The following is a 17,737-nucleotide window of genomic DNA, read 5'->3' as shown; positions in this document are numbered from 1 at the left end:
AGGTCCCACTCAGAGTACATAGCATATCCGCCCTTAAGGATTTCAAACTTGCTCTCAAAACCCATCTCTTCCAGATACAATAGTTTGCCTTAGTTTCAGATACTGTTTTTTATTTATAGTTGTTGTATTTAATGCTGTTTTGATATGTTGCTATACATTATTTTGCTAGTTTATATTGGGGTCAACGTGACAACCTCTTTCCCACCGTAGGTCTGTAGCCAGCCTCTGTCTTTTCTACAGATATTTTCATGGTAAATGTTCCACCAGTGTGTCTGACCTAGTTCCTGCTATTAGGGTGTTTGAGCGTGAAACCAAACTTTCTTCTTCTTCTCACCCATACAGTCTTGATTTGTTGAGATACATAGAACAAAGAGTCATTCCAACAGCTTTATTCCGCGTACTGCATCTCTTTGGAACTCCTTGCCTGTGGATGTTTCCCCCATCCTACAATCTAGACTGTTTTAAGAGGAATACCAATTCCTGCCTTCAGCTCTCCTGAGTAATTTTTCATGTTTAATTGTGTTCTTCTTGTAGCCCCTTACCTAGAGTGGCTTTTAGCCTTGTTTGGGGCAAACTTGTATTTAAAAATAATAATAATAATAATTGAGCATTAAGACTTGATGGATATCCTCGCTATATATAACTATGTGGTCTGCATTGCAGCCCAGTGGCCTTCTAAAATGTTCCAAAAGCAAAGACAATTTCCGGAGCACAATTTTCTGTTTATAAACGGCTTTCTGAGGGCCCTAGTCTTTAAGTTGGGGATGCTGTCATAGTAAAGTCTCTTTCAGAGAAAATGCTAATTTAATTAGATATTGTGGCATAGTGAATGTGTTAATCCTTGGAAAGGCACTGTATATAGAACATGATTAAGTCATTGCAGACAATTACAGTATGTAGGACAATGGAACACTCAAATGAACAATGGGTAGATTTATCAATGAGACTTCAGAGCACAAAATATGTCACAATAAAGATACGTCTATTGTACAATACAAAGCTTTGATGGAAATATAATACACAAAGTCACTGACAGGAAGCAGCCAAAATAAGAGTGTTTTTTAGAAGTAGGACTGGAGTTTTGAAAGGCTGAGGCCATTTTCATTTTGCAAAGGGCAAAATTGGAAAAAAAATTTGGAAAGTCTTAAAGTCAATGGAAACTTTTGAAGGGGCACCAAGGCCAAAACCAGGGGCAATGAAGGCCATGGGCTTCTTGACTGGCCTGTGTGTAATTCCAGGCCAATTGACCCAATTCACCGGACATCATCTTCGAATAATCTTGGATGCGTCATATTGGTGGGCAATGTCACTGTGCGTTAATCAGTGACGTGCGCATTTTAGGCGACGCAGCATTTACACATAAACCTAATTCCAACCAAAATGGTGAGCGTGGCACAGTCGCCGCGTGTGACGTGCGTGCAAGGGGTCAATAGAGGAGGCTTTACTTTGTGTGAAAATTACAGAACATTCTTTACAAGAATGATTTATTATTAATATTACTGTCATTCTTGAAGCTTTGGTTGACAGTGGCACCTTGTGGTAAAATCTCTTGGGAGCTGTGGTGGTTCTGTTGGCAACCTTCGGCTATTTTAAGCTTTTTGTTGTCCTAGAATGGTGCTCTATCTACATGTACTGTTTGCTGGGTGTTATACACATGTTTAGAACTCAAAATACAACATATCAAACTTTTAGGGCATATGCAGAATAATATGGCGGATTGCGGTCGGTATTTGTGCTAAAATATTAAACCAAGTTTTATGCAGTATGTAAGTCAATTATGAACAATTATTACTGTGTACATAATAATGAATACAGTGGTGGAAACATAAAAGTTAAATAGCCTACATTACAAAACATCCTGTGTATTTATTTTATTTTAAATAAACTAATAGTTTATTATTTTACTTTTCCTAAATATAACACCTGAACAAATCGGAGTGAGTGGAAGTCATATAAAAAAAAAACGTGGAAGAAAAAAAAACCGCTGTGAAGTATGACGGAACACTTAACACTGTGTACATCTACATTTGAGCACAGTGATTGAAACATTAAAGTTAAATAGCCCACAATTTATCATGTGAGCTGTTTATTTTTGTCATTTACCTATTTTTCTTAAAAAAAAAAAAGAATATTAAAAAAAACAATAAATAAAAAAAATAAAAAAAACAAAAAAAAAACAGAATAGTTGTTGTGGGTGGTGCAGTTATGTAAAAACAAAACATAAACAAAAACCGCTGTGAAGACTAGCCTCTTTAAACGAAATGTAATTGACGTACCTTGTTTGCTTAAAAAATGTAGGAGCACCGTCTGGGTTTAAATTTGTACCACTTGTAGATGTCATTCAGCCTCCGAGAAAGACTCTTTCTATTCTCGAAACCTCAGTCCACTATTTATATTTGTGGCACTTGTACATGTCCATACATAAACATTGAAATGCATTTTGGAAAGCACCTCTCAAAGTGTCAGGCTAAACCAATTATACTCCGACTTGCCCTGAAAGGTACTTACCCTTCAAGAGATTCTATCTCGACCGGTTTGTACAACTCTATAACATTGAGTTGATAACTGTGAGAAGTTGACAGTTTTCGCAATGAGATTTCAATTCCTTCAATTCGAAAATAAATTTACACATCCCTTGATAACTGCTTGTGGGAGAACCTCAGTAAATGAACTTCCATAACATACAGTGCAAAATGCTATAAATATGAAAAAATACACGAACAGTACTTGGAATTGTCACAACTTTTAAGAGTATGAAGGAGAAACTATTCATTGACTTTTGAACTTTTATGTAGCTGCTAAATTTTGTATTGGGAGTCTCGGGGCCCGTGTAGTTTTTCTCGCTCCTAATAAAAACAACCGAACGACGGTACTAGTTATCTAATGTCTGAGCAACAATCTTGAAAATGTCCCTACACCTCTCAGCAAAAAGGATCAACTTGTTTAAGGCCCATAAAATGTTGTCCAAAATACCTGATACTGGAAGTCAACAACCCCCAAGTTACATTACAATTGGGTAATTTTGTTACACTGTATCCATTTTCCTGGGCTCTCAAATTTGTCTAGAATAGAATATTTTGAGGGTCTACGAGAAAGACTCTGATGGTTGAAACTAGAGTCCACCAACAATTTTTGTACTTGTACATCTCCATACATAATCATTGACACACATTTTAAAATAGAAGATTGGATGGAAGGCACTCCTGAAAGTCTCAGAAACCAATTATGCTCCGACTTGCTCTGAAAGGTACTTACCCTTCAAGAGATTTTATCTCGACCGGTTCGTACAACTCTAACATTTAGTCGATAACTTTGAGAAGTTGACAGTTTTTTTTTGCAATGAGGTTGGAATTTATTCCCCCTCGGAAATGAATCTACAATTCCCTGAAAACCTCTTGATTATTCCTTGTGGGTGCACCCCATGTCACCTTAGTTGCAAGACTTGCAGTTTCAAGGTTGTTGGTTCAAATCCCCTAAGCTAACCGCTGATTTCACAATGATTATTGTCGACTGATTACTGAATTACAGTTTTGTTTTAGTGCAATTCATAATCATTAGACTCTAAACCAATATTTGTATGAGACAGATTGGCTATTTTCATATGGGCTTTAAATGGGGGTAACCCTGTTTCAGCCCAAAGAGTAGGTAGCAATGGCTCCTGGAAAAGTAGTTGATTGTAGCACACACCTTAATAGGGTGTTGTGGCTGAGCGGTTAAGAGCACCGAATTCAAGCACTGCTGATTCTGTTCAGCAGAGTGTGGGTTCGAATCCCGGTCGTGACACTTGTGTCCCTGAGCAGGACACTTAACTATTATTGCTTCTCTCCACCCAGGGGTAAATGGCAGAGATGGTTCTTGTGATTGATTTAGCCGAGTAGCGCATTTGTTGCATGAGGTTGTATACTCCCCAGGGAGCTGAGATGGTTTAAGGAGTGAATTAAGGCCCAGTGACCAGGGGTAACAATTTGAAGCGCTTTGAGACACCCGTTCGGGAGTGAAAAAACGCTATATAAACTCAAATATTATTACCTTGAAGTGGCCTTCAGGCCTTGTGTGTCAGGCGACTTGCATCAAGAATAAAAATACTAATAATGTGCCTCCCATAGTTACGCCACTGATTGTACGAGACCATGCTTACCATGCTTCATAAGCGTCACTATGGCATTTCATGAACATAGAACCGACAATAGACAAACAAAGTCTAATGACAATCGATCACTCTCAAACACACTTGGCCACACAACAAACCCAGATGTATTTCTTTAACCTTAAAGCACTCGGTAATCAACAGCTAGTGAATAGAGTGCCGTCTTGAAATAGTGTGCAAATAAAGCTGGCTAGCCAACAATCCCACCATCGGTCTCACAAAACTAATATCTCCCATGTGTAATTTGAGGGTGTCAGAAGTATAATTTATCTGCGTGCCGCGCCTTGTCGCAATACATCAATTGTGCTGGCCGTCTGGTAAAAATGAACATTCATTAGCAGGAGTCTAGGGAGTGTAGTAAGTGTGCAGTTTTACTGCTTCTCTGAGGAAAATAGTTTGTAGCCAGCCTCTCTTTGTTCGTTTCTACAACTATCTTTGTTTGGCTGTACGACCTACTGTAATTTACTGTAGTGGAAGTGTCGTTGCCAAGCGGTTAAGAGCACCGAATTCAAACTCTGGTGTTTCTGATCAGCAGAGTGGGTTCGAATCCCCAGCCATGAGACTTGTGTCCTTAAGCAAGACACTTAACCATTGCTTCGTCCTTCGGATGGGATGTAAAGCCGTTGGTCCCATGTGTTGTGTAAACGCATGTAAAAGAACCCAGTGCACTTAGCGAAAAGAGAAGGGGTTCGCCCTGGTGTCCCTGGTTGGATTTGCAGCATATTGCGCCACAGCAACTTGTAAACCATTACATGGTGCTAAGGATTAGGTCTTATATCTCAAACTTCGTCCCACTCCTTGCAGTAATAATACCTGGCGCTTTGTATCCTTTGGCAAAAGGCGCGTTATAAATACGGTTATATTTATTTCATGTCCCAGGTAGGCAGGGTCTTTGGTCTTCATCTGATATTTCCGGTCTACATAAGCCATTTTGGGATATGGCGGACACAATACTTCAACACTATGAAGGTTTAGGTAAATTTGTCCGAATACACCCAAACCAAACAGTACACTCCTATCACGTCCGGCATACCTCAAAAAGAATAATGGTGTCGTGGTCAAGCGGTTAAGATTACCAAACCCAAGCTCTGGTGTGTCTGTTCAGCAGAGTGAGGGTTCGAGTCCCGGTCATGACACTTGTGTCCCTGAGCAAGACACTTAACTATAATTGCTTCTCTTCACCTAGGGGTAAATGGTTACCTGTGAGGACAGTGGTGATTGATTTAGCTTAGGTATGTGTTTGTTGCAAAGGCTGTATACTCCCCTGGGAGCTGAGATGGTTGAAGGAATGAATTAAATGGCCCAGTGACCAGGGGTAGTAATGTTGGAAGCGTTTTGAGATGCCCTGCGGGTGTGTAAAGCACGACATCAAAACCAATTAATATTGTTATTATTGTTATTATTACAAGTTAACATCAAGTCTTTTTCCAGGGTGGCATGGTTGGCTTGTGCGTAAAGCGCTCGCCTCTCACTAAGGCCAATGACAGTTGAGTTGAGTTGAGTTGAGTTGTGCGTTGGTTCTCTGCTGTGCCACAAGGGTTTTCCAAACCATCCGGTTTTCTTCCCTTGAAAAAAAAATCAAACACTTTCGATGTCTGGCTGTACTTCTTGGTCATAATGGGTTGATGTGGCCGACTGCCAAATGTGCCCTTGCTTGCATGCCTGCTTCTCGGACACAGGAGAGCGTCGTTTTGTTGTTTTTTTTTAGGCCTAGATTGTGAATGTAATTGCTTTTGAAGATTTGGTGGGATTTGGAATCTATGAGCGATTGTTGAAGATTATTCAATAATTTCAGTGCTCTTGAAAAAAAAAATTGTTCGTATAATTTTAGATGAGATGCTGGGTATTTTGAACTGATTGTCATTGCCATTTCTTGTTGTTATAGATGACATCAGTTATTATAGATGACAAATGTTCCAACCGTCTAAGACGACACAGTTAAGTCCTTTTTGATACGCCTCCTTTTCTAACCAAAAGAAATATTTAACTTTTGTTTATTTTCAGTCCTACAGTGGTTAAATATTTCCTTCCGTTTGTTTCTTTTTCATCCTTACAGCTCTACAACTTCTTCAATGACATGATTGCGTCAATCGGGGATTCACCCAAGGCCAGCTTTCTCCAGCCTCAGGATCAAATATCAGATGAAGGTACAATTTTAATATTCTCTACAACCCCTCATGGCCATCTTTTACATTTTATTATCATAGAGGTGTAATAGATATTACAACTATTAATAATTATTACTCATACTTTGTCCTCATACTTTGTCCGCATACTTTGTCCTCATACTTTGTCCTCATACTTTGTTCTCATACTTTGTTCTCATACTTTGTTCTCATACTTTGTTCTCATACTTTGTTCTCATACTTTGTCCTGATACTTTGTCCTGATACTTTGTCCTGATACTTTGTCCTGATACTTTGTCCTGATACTTTGTCCTGATACTTTGTCCTGATACTTTGTCCTGATACTTTGTCCTGATACTTTGTCCTGATACTTTGTCCTGATACTTTGTCCTGATACTTTGTCCTGATACTTTGTCCTGATACTTTGTCCTGATACTTTGTCCTCATACTTTGTCCTCATACTTTGTCCTCGTACTTTGTCCTGATACTTTGTCCTGATACTTTGTCCTGATACTTTGTCCTGATACTTTGTCCTGATACTTTGTCCTGATACTTTGTCCTGATACTTTGTCCTGATACTTTGTCCTGATACTTTGTCCTGATACTTTGTCCTGATACTTTGTCCTGATACTTTGTCCTGATACTTTGTCCTGATACTTTGTCCTCATACTTTGTTCTCATACTTTTTTCTCATACTTTGTCCGCATACTTTGTTCTCATACTTTGTTCTCATACTTTGTCCGCATACTTAGTCCTCGTACTTTGTCCTCATATTTTGTCCTCGTACTTTGTCCTCATACTTTGTCCTCATACTTTGTCCTTATATTTTGTCCTCATACTTTGTCCTCATACTTTGTCCTCGTACTTTGTCCTCGTACTTTGTCCTCATACTTTGTCCTCATACTTTGTCCTCATACTTTGTCCTCATACTTTGTCCTCATACTTTGTTCTCAAACTTAGTCCTCATATTTTGTCCTCATACTTTGTCCTCATACTTAGTCCTCATACTTTGTCCTCATATTTTGTCCTTATATTTTGTCCTCATACTTTGTCCTCGTACTTTGTCCTCGTATTTTGTCCTGATACTTTGTCCTGATACTTTGTCCTGATACTTTATCCTGATACTTTATCCTGATACTTTGTCCTGATACTTTGTCCTGATACTTTGTCCTGATACTTTGTCCTGATACTTTGTCCTCATACTTTGTCCTCATACTTTGTCCTCATACTTTGTCCTCATACTTTGTCCTCATACTTTGTTCTCATACTTAGTCCTCATATTTTGTCCTCATACTTTGTCCTCATACTTAGTCCTCATACTTTGTCCTCATATTTTGTCCTTATATTTTGTCCTCATACTTTGTCCTCGTACTTTGTCCTCGTATTTTGTCCTGATACTTTGTCCTGATACTTTGTCCTGATACTTTATCCTGATACTTTATCCTGATACTTTGTCCTCATACTTTGTCCTCATATTTTGTCCGCATACTTTGTCCTCGTACTTTGTCTTCGTACTTTGTCCTTGTTTGTGCTTGTTTGGATCGAAAGCTAAGGCCATCTACTCTACTCATTTTTAATAACTTAATAAATATTATTAGAAAGATATTCCTTTTCCCCTTGCAATTATCAACAATGTTAATAGTCCCACCAAGCTAACTGCTGTTTTCACAATGACTAGAAAAAATATAGGACTTCAGTATTGTTATTATTATTATTATTATTTTACTATTATTGTTTTATTTTGCCTTTTCCATCAGAAGAGAACCCCCACGTTATCCGAGACGATAAATTGGACAATCTGGATGGCAACAAGATCCCTGTGGAAGCATCGTACGACGGGGTTCACCTGACGTTACCTCTTAACCCCAAGCAACTCCAGGATCTCATAGAGAGTCTTAAAGAAGGTCACCCTCTACACGCAAAGTACTGCATTCAGGTCTTACTGGAAGCGCGCAAGCTGCTCATGACCAAGCCCAACGTCAACCAGGCCACAACGGCACTCGCAAAACAAATAACCGTGTGTGGTAAGTGAGATTTAATCTAATGATGGATTGCACATGACGTCATTGATCACCATCTTTGATGAAACGTGCTTGCGTGAAAAGGCTATCATTGGCTGAGAGTTGTGCTCAGCGCAGTATGCGTGCATACGTCTGCACTTTTCCATTGTTAATCATCAAATATGGCAGCCGATGACCGCTATGTGCAATCCATCTTTATAAAGGCAAGTTATGCCCACAAGTTCATCTTTTGAATTTTTTTGGGGGGAATCGGTGTTTCAAATCGTTGCAAGGTTTTTTCACGCTTAGGAGAATTATTTTATACAAAAGTTATGCTCATATGCAGCTGATGACCGCTATGTGCAATCCATCTTTATAAAGGCAAGTTATGCCCACAAGTTCATCTTTTGAATTTTTTTGGGGGGAATCGGTGTTTCAAATCGTTGCAAGGTTTTTTCACGCTTAGGAGAATTATTTTATACAAAAGTTATGCTCATATGCAGCTGATGACCGCTATGTGCAATCCATCTTTATAAAGGCAAGTTATGCCCACAAGTTCATCTTTTGAATTTTTTGGGGGGGAATCGGTGTTTCAAATCGTTGCAAGGTTTTTTCACGCTTAGGAGAATTATTTTATACAAAAGTTATGCTCATGGGAGCCTTTAAATACTGATAAATGGACAACCTAAAGCCATTTTTAGTGGAAGTGTTGTGGCCGAGCGGTAAACAGCACAAGATTCAAACTCTGGTGTTTCTGATCAGCAGAGAGTGGGTTCGAATCCCCAGCTGTAACACTTGTGTCCATAAGCAAGACACGTAAACCATTGCTTCGTCCTTCGGATGGGACGTAAAGCTGTTGGTCCCATGTATTGTGTAATGCACGTAAAAGAACCCAGTGCAGTTATCTTAGAGAGCAGGGGTTTGCCCCAGAGTTCCTGGTTGTATTGGCTGCATAAAGCGCCACAGTACCTTATAAACTACTACATAGTGCTATGTAAATGAATATGTATCAGGTTTCCTCAGGCTTGCGAGCTACAGTGATTAAATTCACTTGCGAGGTATTCTTGGTTTCATTACGAGAAACATTGAGGAATTCCTGCACATCATAAATTTTAATAATGATCTTTTGCGTGTCGTTGCCACAAAGTAGTGTATACACATTTCCTGTTGCTTAAAGGAACACGTTGCCTTGGATCGGACGAGTTGGTCAAAACAAAAGCGTTTGTAACCGTTTTTTATATAATGCATATGGTTGGAAAGATGTTTTAAAAGTAGCATACAATGATCCACACACGTTTGCCTCGAAATTGCGTGGTTTTCCTTCTACCGTGCGAACTATCACCGTCGGCCATTTATGGGAGTCAAAATTTTGACCCCCATAAATGGCCGACGTGTTATTCGACGAGGTAAAAGGAAAACCACGCAATTTCGAGGCATGTTTGTGTGGATCATTGTATTCTACTTTTACAACATCTTTCTACCCATACGCATTTTATAAAAAACGGTTACAAACGTTTTTCAAAGACCAACTCGACCGATCCAAGGCAACGTGTTCCTTTAATGCAAAGTCACTTTGAGTACGAGCGTTGTGATTACACAGCTGACAGTGTCGTCTTATAACAACTTCTCTCAATCATTCCAACGCAATCTAATCACATTACTTTTGACGCTGGAAAGCATTTCGCTAATGTTCGAACGAAATTATGAAAAAGAAAACTGGGAAAAATAATAAGCTGCACGTCAAGTTTGCTTGAAGATAAATCACATGGGCGCTCATTAAAGGCTTCGGGTACTTTTTCAAAATGTCCACAGATTTACATTAAACTTACAGGGTTTGAAGATAATGATAGTGGAAAGCTTCCCTTCAAATATTACTAACTGAGGTTGTGTAGTTTTTGAGAAATGAGTAAAACAAGTCACAAAATAATTTTCGTCTCATGAGACCCAAATTATTTTAGCATGTAAAATTCCATTAACCAGTTATGATATTATACCAAAACCATAGCATAACTGGTTAATACGTTTTTACATGCTAAAACTGAGACGAAAATTGTTTGTTTTACTCATTTCGTAAAAACTACAGCACCTCGGTTAGTAAAATTTCAAGGGAAGCTTTCTACTATCATAATCTTCAAACTGTGTAAGTTTAATGTAAATCTGTGGACGTTGTGTTTTTTGTTAGGAAAAAGTACATAGACCCTTTAAGCATACGATAAATTGTAGGGTCCAATATTCAACTGGGCCCTCTACTTCATTGGATACTTGACATGTTTCTGGTTGGTTTCTGTTCAGCAGAGTGTGAGTTTGAGTCCTAGTTGTGAAATCTGTGTCCTTAAGCAAGACACCTAACCATGATGCTTAGTCTTTTGGATGGGGCGTAAAGACGTTGGTCTCGTGTGTTGTGCAACGCACGTAGAGAAAAGAGAAGGGAATCCCCCATTTGTAAGGAGTAAGGCTCATAATTCAAACGTAGTCCTACATACCTTGCCGGAAAATATTAAGGGAATAAAAGGGTAGCGAAGAGTTCTTAAACGGCCGTTTAAAACCGGCGGGGTCGTTGCCGTGTGATTAAGGCCCAAGCCGAAGGTGAAGGCCTTTATCGCATGGCAATGACCCTGCAAGGTGCAAGGTTTTAAACGGGCGTTTAAGAACGAGCCACTTATCTTTTATTCCCATTCATAAATGCCTTATTGTTTAAAAAATACAACTATAAACACTTCGACAATTAAAAATTCGGGGTTTGAAATATTTTTTTCAAAAACTTTGTGAAGAGTCTGTTTGATGCGCGTGGGTTGTGTGTACGCGCGCGCGCTTAGAATATGCGCTGTTACTAAAAGCTATGAATTATGTTCCGCGTTATAATATTGGCGCGCGTTAGCTTGCGAGCCAGACACGTGAAAGCCAGCCGGTTATAAACAGTACCAGCGGGTCATTATCAAGCGTTTAAACACCCCCATGTGACGCGCTCTCCACCAATAGGAGTAGCAAAACTGTCTGGGGTATTTATGCATGTATGTTAAAGCGCCTTGAGCGTCACTGAGTGACGGATGTGCTTGCTATATAAGAAGCCACTGTTATTATTAGTAGTAGTAGTAGTATTATTAATATATGGGAAGCAGAAGCACAGTATTAGTCCACCCTCGCTTTTATTATTATTAAATTTTTAATTTTTGTTTTACACTGTTTGTTGCTTACAGGTGACTTGCATGGAAAGTTGGATGATTTATTAATTATATTCTACAAGGTAAGTTCATTTACATTGCTAATTCTTGGGGCTTCCACATGAATTATAATTTCTTACAGTGAGAGAAATTCAATTTAATATTTAATAGATGTAATAAGTGCATCAAGGGAAAAAAGATTAGCCTGGTGATCTCACGTTGTCTCTGAGGTGAGTGCTTTCAGAGTCACAAGGGTATAACAGATCCATCAGTATGCAGGGTTTTTCCTATAAGTTTTCAATGACTGGCCAGCGAGACCAGTGAGCTTGTCTTTTTACTAGTCCATCAGTTTTTTTTCACTTTTTCATATTTCAAGTAAAGAACAACATGGGGAAACTGATTATGCACTTTAATTTACCTATAGAAGTTTCAGCTTTAGTAGTCATCAAGAAAAAAAGTGAAAATCACAGAGTAATGTTTTCAGGAGAGTCACAAACAATACATTGTACATGCTACCAGAGATAGGAAATTATTTTTGTGACATTGTTTTACTCATTTCTCAAAAATAATAGCACCTCAGCAAGTTTTATTTTAACCATCATTATCTTCAAAACCAGGTTAGTTTAATGTAAATCTCTGGACATTGTGTTTTGTGTCGTACAACAAGTACCCAACCCCTCTAAAAAGAAAACTGTGTATCTTCACAAGAAGGTGAGATTTTTAGTACTACTTACTTCTGTGTTATTGACATATTTTGTTGATACATCGTGGCGTGTCATAGTCGAGCGGTTAAGAGCACCAGATTCAAGCTCTGGTGTTTGATCAGCAGAGTGTGGGTTCGAATCCTGGTCGTGACACTTGCTGCGTAAAATTGGGGAGGTAGTGCTTTCTGCTCTACCGGCCAGGCTTCGGACTGATGATACCCAAGCCTACATCCGTATGGACTGTAAAAGGGGTAACCCTGTTTCAGCCCTAGGAGTAGGTGGTAACGGCCTCTCGGAAAAAATAATTGTAGCCCACACCTTGAAGCGGCCTTCAGGCCTTGTGTGTCTGGCAACTTGCATAAAAATAACAATAAAAAAAAAACATTTAAAGGAATCTCCTTGCATGGAGGGTTAGTTTAACTATGCATCTGTCAAAGACAGTGATATAAGAACAAATAAATTAACAATCTGCACTTAGAGTTGCGAGCTGACAAAGGATTATTAGGAAGTGTGTCAAGGACAAACTTGAACACAAAAGGCTTGTCGTTTTCCATTTATCTGTTGGTTGTATTTTCGTGCCTCAGTGAATTTTGTCGGCGTTGATTGGCATTTCTTTTCGATTAGCCCCAGGGGAGTTCATACGGTACATTTGAGGATTTCACGGATGGGGGCATTGTTTTTAAACACCCTCTTTTATTCTGCATACTCGGCGTTAGATTTTTTTACACTCTAGTTTACAATGTTTCAGGCTTACACAGTTAGCGTTGTTAAAAGGCACTGGACACTATTCGTAACTACTAAAAATAGTTATTAGAATGAAAACTTACTTGGTTACTGTCGAGAGTATAAACATAGAAAAGGCTCCATCTGAAGTCACATAGTTTTTGGGAGAGAGGTAATGTCTCACTCAAATATTTGAATCTAATAAAAGACTTCAGGCCTGAAGTCTTTTTAGGCATCTGAAAGCACACAAATTTGTGCAACAAGGATGTTTGTTCTTTCATTATTCTTTTGCCAACTTCGATGACCAATTGAGTCAACATTTTCACAGAATTTCTTTATGGTCACACACAGTCATTTTGACAGCCACCTTGGGAGCAACCAACTGCACTGCATGCAAAGAAAATCCCATTGGGAACAAGTTTTTATTTATCCTTTACCAACACTTTGGAATGAACTCCCCTCTCATCAATGGATACAGGGTGTTGTATGTTTATAAGACTAAGCTTAAAGAGGCTGGGTACTTTTTGTTGGATACAAAACACAATGTCCAAATATTTACATTAAACTTACACCGTTTGAAGATGATGATGGTAGAAAGCTTCCCTTGAAATATTACTTGATGAGGTGCTGTAGTTTTCGAGAAATAAGTAAAACAAAATCACCAAAATATGTTTTTACATACTGAAATAGTTTTTGTCTAATTGAGACGAAAACTATTTTTGTGACTTGTGGCGAATTTTGTTTTATTTGTTTGTGAAGCGTTGTTTTTAATCTGCTATTTTATTCCATTGCGATGACTTACCAAGACTGCATCTTATTGTTGTAATGCGCTCTTGCACATGTATCACCGCTGCTTACTCGCTGACAATTAGTTTTGCGCATGTGCAAATTGTTGACGAGCGCCCGCTTGAGTCAAAATCGTAAACAAAACATAGCCTTTCAACCGTTGAAAACGATCTGGGGTCATCGCGATTTTTGACCAATTAAAAGCCAAGATGGAAAACTAAACATCAATATGCAACGAAGTTAGTTGTGATGGTCGGATTTTGAGTTAAATTGATCCTTAAAAACCTACGTAATATGAATTTTCTTGTTGAGAAATAGACCTCACACGTAAGCAATATATAACACCTATGTTTTCCACTCAAAATTGAGAAAGCAAACCCTTTGAAAACAATTCCCTGTTTTTTTATGTAACACATGACAATGCTCTGGTGAAGCATTTTTATCAAGAGTAATGTAGACAAGCATTGGGCAATTGTCGCTTTTTGTGACGTGTGCAAATTGTAATAAACATCGTTGATTGTATGCGTTTGATTTTAATTATTTTAATTAATCCAGAGGGTTTATAATAATTTTCCTCTACAACAAACATTGTTTTAATATCAGGGAAATTTAATTTTACTCAGAAACGCCAACAAAACTTTTGTTGACGTCATTCGGTCTCGGTTTTAAAGTCATAGAAACATGCATAAAACAGCGACGGGGTCACTGCTATGAATAATTCATCTAATGTTGGACTTTCTGAAAATCTCGCACATGCGCAAAACTATTTGGCACTCGATGTAGAGCTCTGAGCAGGGGTGGTGTAGACAATGACTTTGAACAGGCTAGTCGAAACGATAAATAACTGTTTAAGTTAATAGTTATTCCCCTCGCTCCACTAAGCAGAAGTACATGTAGCCCGGGCCAATTTCCTACCTCCCCACTGTTTTACTAAGTAGGACAGTTCTTTTTAGAACTAAGTAGTCTCCTTAGTTCTGAAATCTATTCCGTGGCAGTAGAATAAATAGCAAGACAAGTTCTCAAAGAACAAATCTATACACAAAGAAGATAGATGCGTGTTCTGTATTCTGGTTGGCTAAAACACGGTCACGAGGGATGAACTAATATAGTCTAGTGATCACGCGCGCGTGTTTTGCGGGAACTAGTCCCCAAGCGGGCACAAGTCTTTGAAAATAGTGCCCGGTTGCAGCGCCCTCTCTTGACTTGAACTGTGAACAACAACTTCTTTGACATTTAAGACCGAGCTGTGTTATAAAACACATATTGACTGGCATAGTTCGGTAACTAGTGTACGTCTATTCAACCTATTTCCCTCAACTTTCGGCCTCGGGAAATAGGTCGCTCTTCTGGTCATTAAAATCCCTCGGGGGAATAGACGTACACTAGTTACCTCAATGCCAGTCAATATGGGTATATTAAGAACTCACTCTGTGGTAGTGAAGTTAGTAATAAAAGCTAAAGTAGTAGTTCCAGTCGATTTTCTACCTGCCGCCCAGGTAGTAGTTTTCTTTTCAGAACTGAGAAGTCTCTCAAATTATGAAAATCTACTCTGCGGTAGTAGAATATAAAGCAAGACAGTTCTCTAAAGAACAAAATCTACCTGGCAAGTAGATACACACATGGTGTTACCGCAAACCTAATATATGTTGATACCTCACCATCTACACAGAATCTACATGTTTTTGGTGAAAATGTGCAAAATAATTGTGGTATTGATATTACTATGTAAACATTAAAAAGAAAATTCAATCAAAATCACAATTTTCAATACACAAAGATTATAATCTCCGGTCATTTCCAGTCATCCTTTGTACATCAACCCACTGAAATGCCAGTGGAGTGTTGCCAGTGGAGTGTTAATAAATGATGTACATGTATATATTGCCATGGTGATTTTTTTTTTTTACCAACACAGTGTGCGTTTTATAAATAGACAAAAGCAGGAATTTTTTACAAAGGCTTTGTGCTGGCTGACGTCTATCTAATTTACTATTCGATTTCAACGCTTGACGAATTAACAATGAATTATTCTGTATCTAGAGGAGTACGGAAAAAAGAACAACTCATTAGCCGTGGTTGCCAAAGAAAGAGACAAATTTTAGATTTGAGTATTGATAAGATGGGTTTTATTGAAATTATTACATTTTAATGGGAAGGTATACCTTTGGTAATCATTCTTAAAGGGTTTGGGTACTTTTTATAGGACACAAAACACAATGTCCACATATTTGCATTAAATTACACAGTTTGAAAATAATGATGGTAGAAAGCTTTCCTTAACACCTTACTTGGTAACGAGTAATGGGGAGAGGTTGATATTATCAAACATTGTGAGAAACAGCTCCCTCTGAAGTGACGTAACTTCGAGAAAGAAGTAATTTTCCTCGAACTTGGTTTCAAGACCTCACATTTAGAATTTGAGGTCTCAAAATCAAGCATCTGAAAGCACACAACTTCGTGTGACCATGGTGCGACAAGGGTGTTTTTCCCCCATTAATATATCTTGCAACTTCGATGACCGATTAAGCTCAAATTTCCACAGGTTTGTTATTTTATGCATATGTTGGGATCCACCAATTGTGAAGACTAGTCTTTGACAATTACCAATAGTGTCCAATGTCTTTAAAACATTACTCGCTGACGTGTTGTAGTTTTTAAGAAAAAAGTAAAACAAGTCACAAAAATTATTAGCAAAACTAATTTTCGTGACATAGTTTTACTATGCAGCACCTTAGCAAGTAATATTTTAAGGGAAGCTTTCTACCATCTTCAAACGGTGTAAGTTTGAGGTAAATTTGTGGACTGAGGAAGATTTTCCTTTGGTAACCACTCTTAAAATTAATGCTAAGAATTTTTTTTGTTCGAAACCTACAGCAGCTTTCGATAGTATAAAGCTTTTGAGAAACATGTCATGTTTCAAGTAACGTGGCTCTGTAAAAAAAAAAAAAAGAATAGTTTTTACGCTCCAAAATTTTATTCTGAGAAGCGATGCTATCAGTAATGTTTCTCAATTTGTGTTTTCCTATTAAAGACAGTCATTCCTTATTCTGTTTAAACATGTAAACAACTGAAAATTATTCTTAAAGGCAGTGGACACTATTGGTATTTGTCAAAGACAAGCCTTCACAGTTGGTGTATCTCACTCAACATATGCATAAAATATCAAACCTGTGAAAATTTGAGCTCAATCGGTCATCGAAGTTGCAAGATAATAATGAAAGAAAAATAACTCTTGTCACATGAAGTTGTGTGCGTTTAGTTGGTTGATTTCGAGACCTTAAGTTCTAAATCTGAGGTCTCAAAATCAAATTCGTGGAAAATTACTTGTTTCTCGAAAACTATGGCTTTTCAGAGGGAGCCGTTTCTCATAATGTTTTATACCATCAACCTCTCCCCATTACTCGTCACCAAATGAGGTTTTATGCCAATAACTATTTTGAGTAATTACCAGTAGTGTCCACTGCCTTTAAAAAGTGGTCTGTACACAATGTGTCAACACTGACGTCAGTGATGATTTTAACTCTGAAAAATTATTTTGTAATGTGCAGCATCATAATTAAATAACTAACATTGCATTAGGAATTAATGAAAATAAAATGGTCCGCCTCCCCATAAACAAGCCTTCAATTTCTATAATTCCTTTTCAACCAACGTCTAATCACGCTGTTGTTGATTCGTCTAAAACATATAATGACTCATTTTCCAGTTATTCTTAGAAATAGTTCTTAATTCTAGAAAAAATAAGAGATAATTAGTCACGGAATTCTGAACAGGAAATGGCTCAAAATAATTCCGTCGTAGCCTTGCGTCTAATGAAGTGTAATTGGATATTTTTTCTCTCTTTTTCTTCTCCTGTTTCAGAACGGTCTACCATCAAAGGAAAACCCGTACATCTTCAATGGTGATTTTGTTGACAGGGGGCCACACTCTGTAGAAATTGCGGTCTTACTCTTCGCCTTCTTACTTGTCTACCCTAATGAGGTCTACTTGAATAGAGGGAACCATGAAGACCACATTATGAATCTGAGGTGAGTTCCCCCCTCATTTTTCTTGAAATACTAACTTGGTTAGAAATACAGCATCTTTCGAT

General features: G+C 38.1%; 1 protein-coding gene across 1 annotated transcript in view; it reads left to right on the top strand.

Annotated features, from left to right (window-relative positions):
- LOC139935758 (serine/threonine-protein phosphatase with EF-hands pef-1-like) overlaps positions 1-17,737 on the top strand; it is a 111,864-nt gene that overhangs the window by 64,560 nt on the left and 29,567 nt on the right. Inside the window, exons 5-8 of the mRNA XM_071930323.1 lie at positions 6,204-6,294; positions 8,031-8,297; positions 11,471-11,517; positions 17,509-17,675. Coding sequence (XP_071786424.1) covers positions 6,204-6,294; positions 8,031-8,297; positions 11,471-11,517; positions 17,509-17,675 — 572 coding nt within the window. The remainder of the gene's footprint in view (positions 1-6,203; positions 6,295-8,030; positions 8,298-11,470; positions 11,518-17,508; positions 17,676-17,737) is intronic.

The sequence above is a fragment of the Asterias amurensis genome, chromosome 4, assembly GCF_032118995.1.
Source record: "Asterias amurensis chromosome 4, ASM3211899v1".
In the NCBI taxonomy this organism is placed as follows: Eukaryota; Metazoa; Echinodermata; class Asteroidea; order Forcipulatida; family Asteriidae; genus Asterias; species Asterias amurensis.
This window is presented reverse-complemented; position numbering and strand designations above follow the sequence as displayed.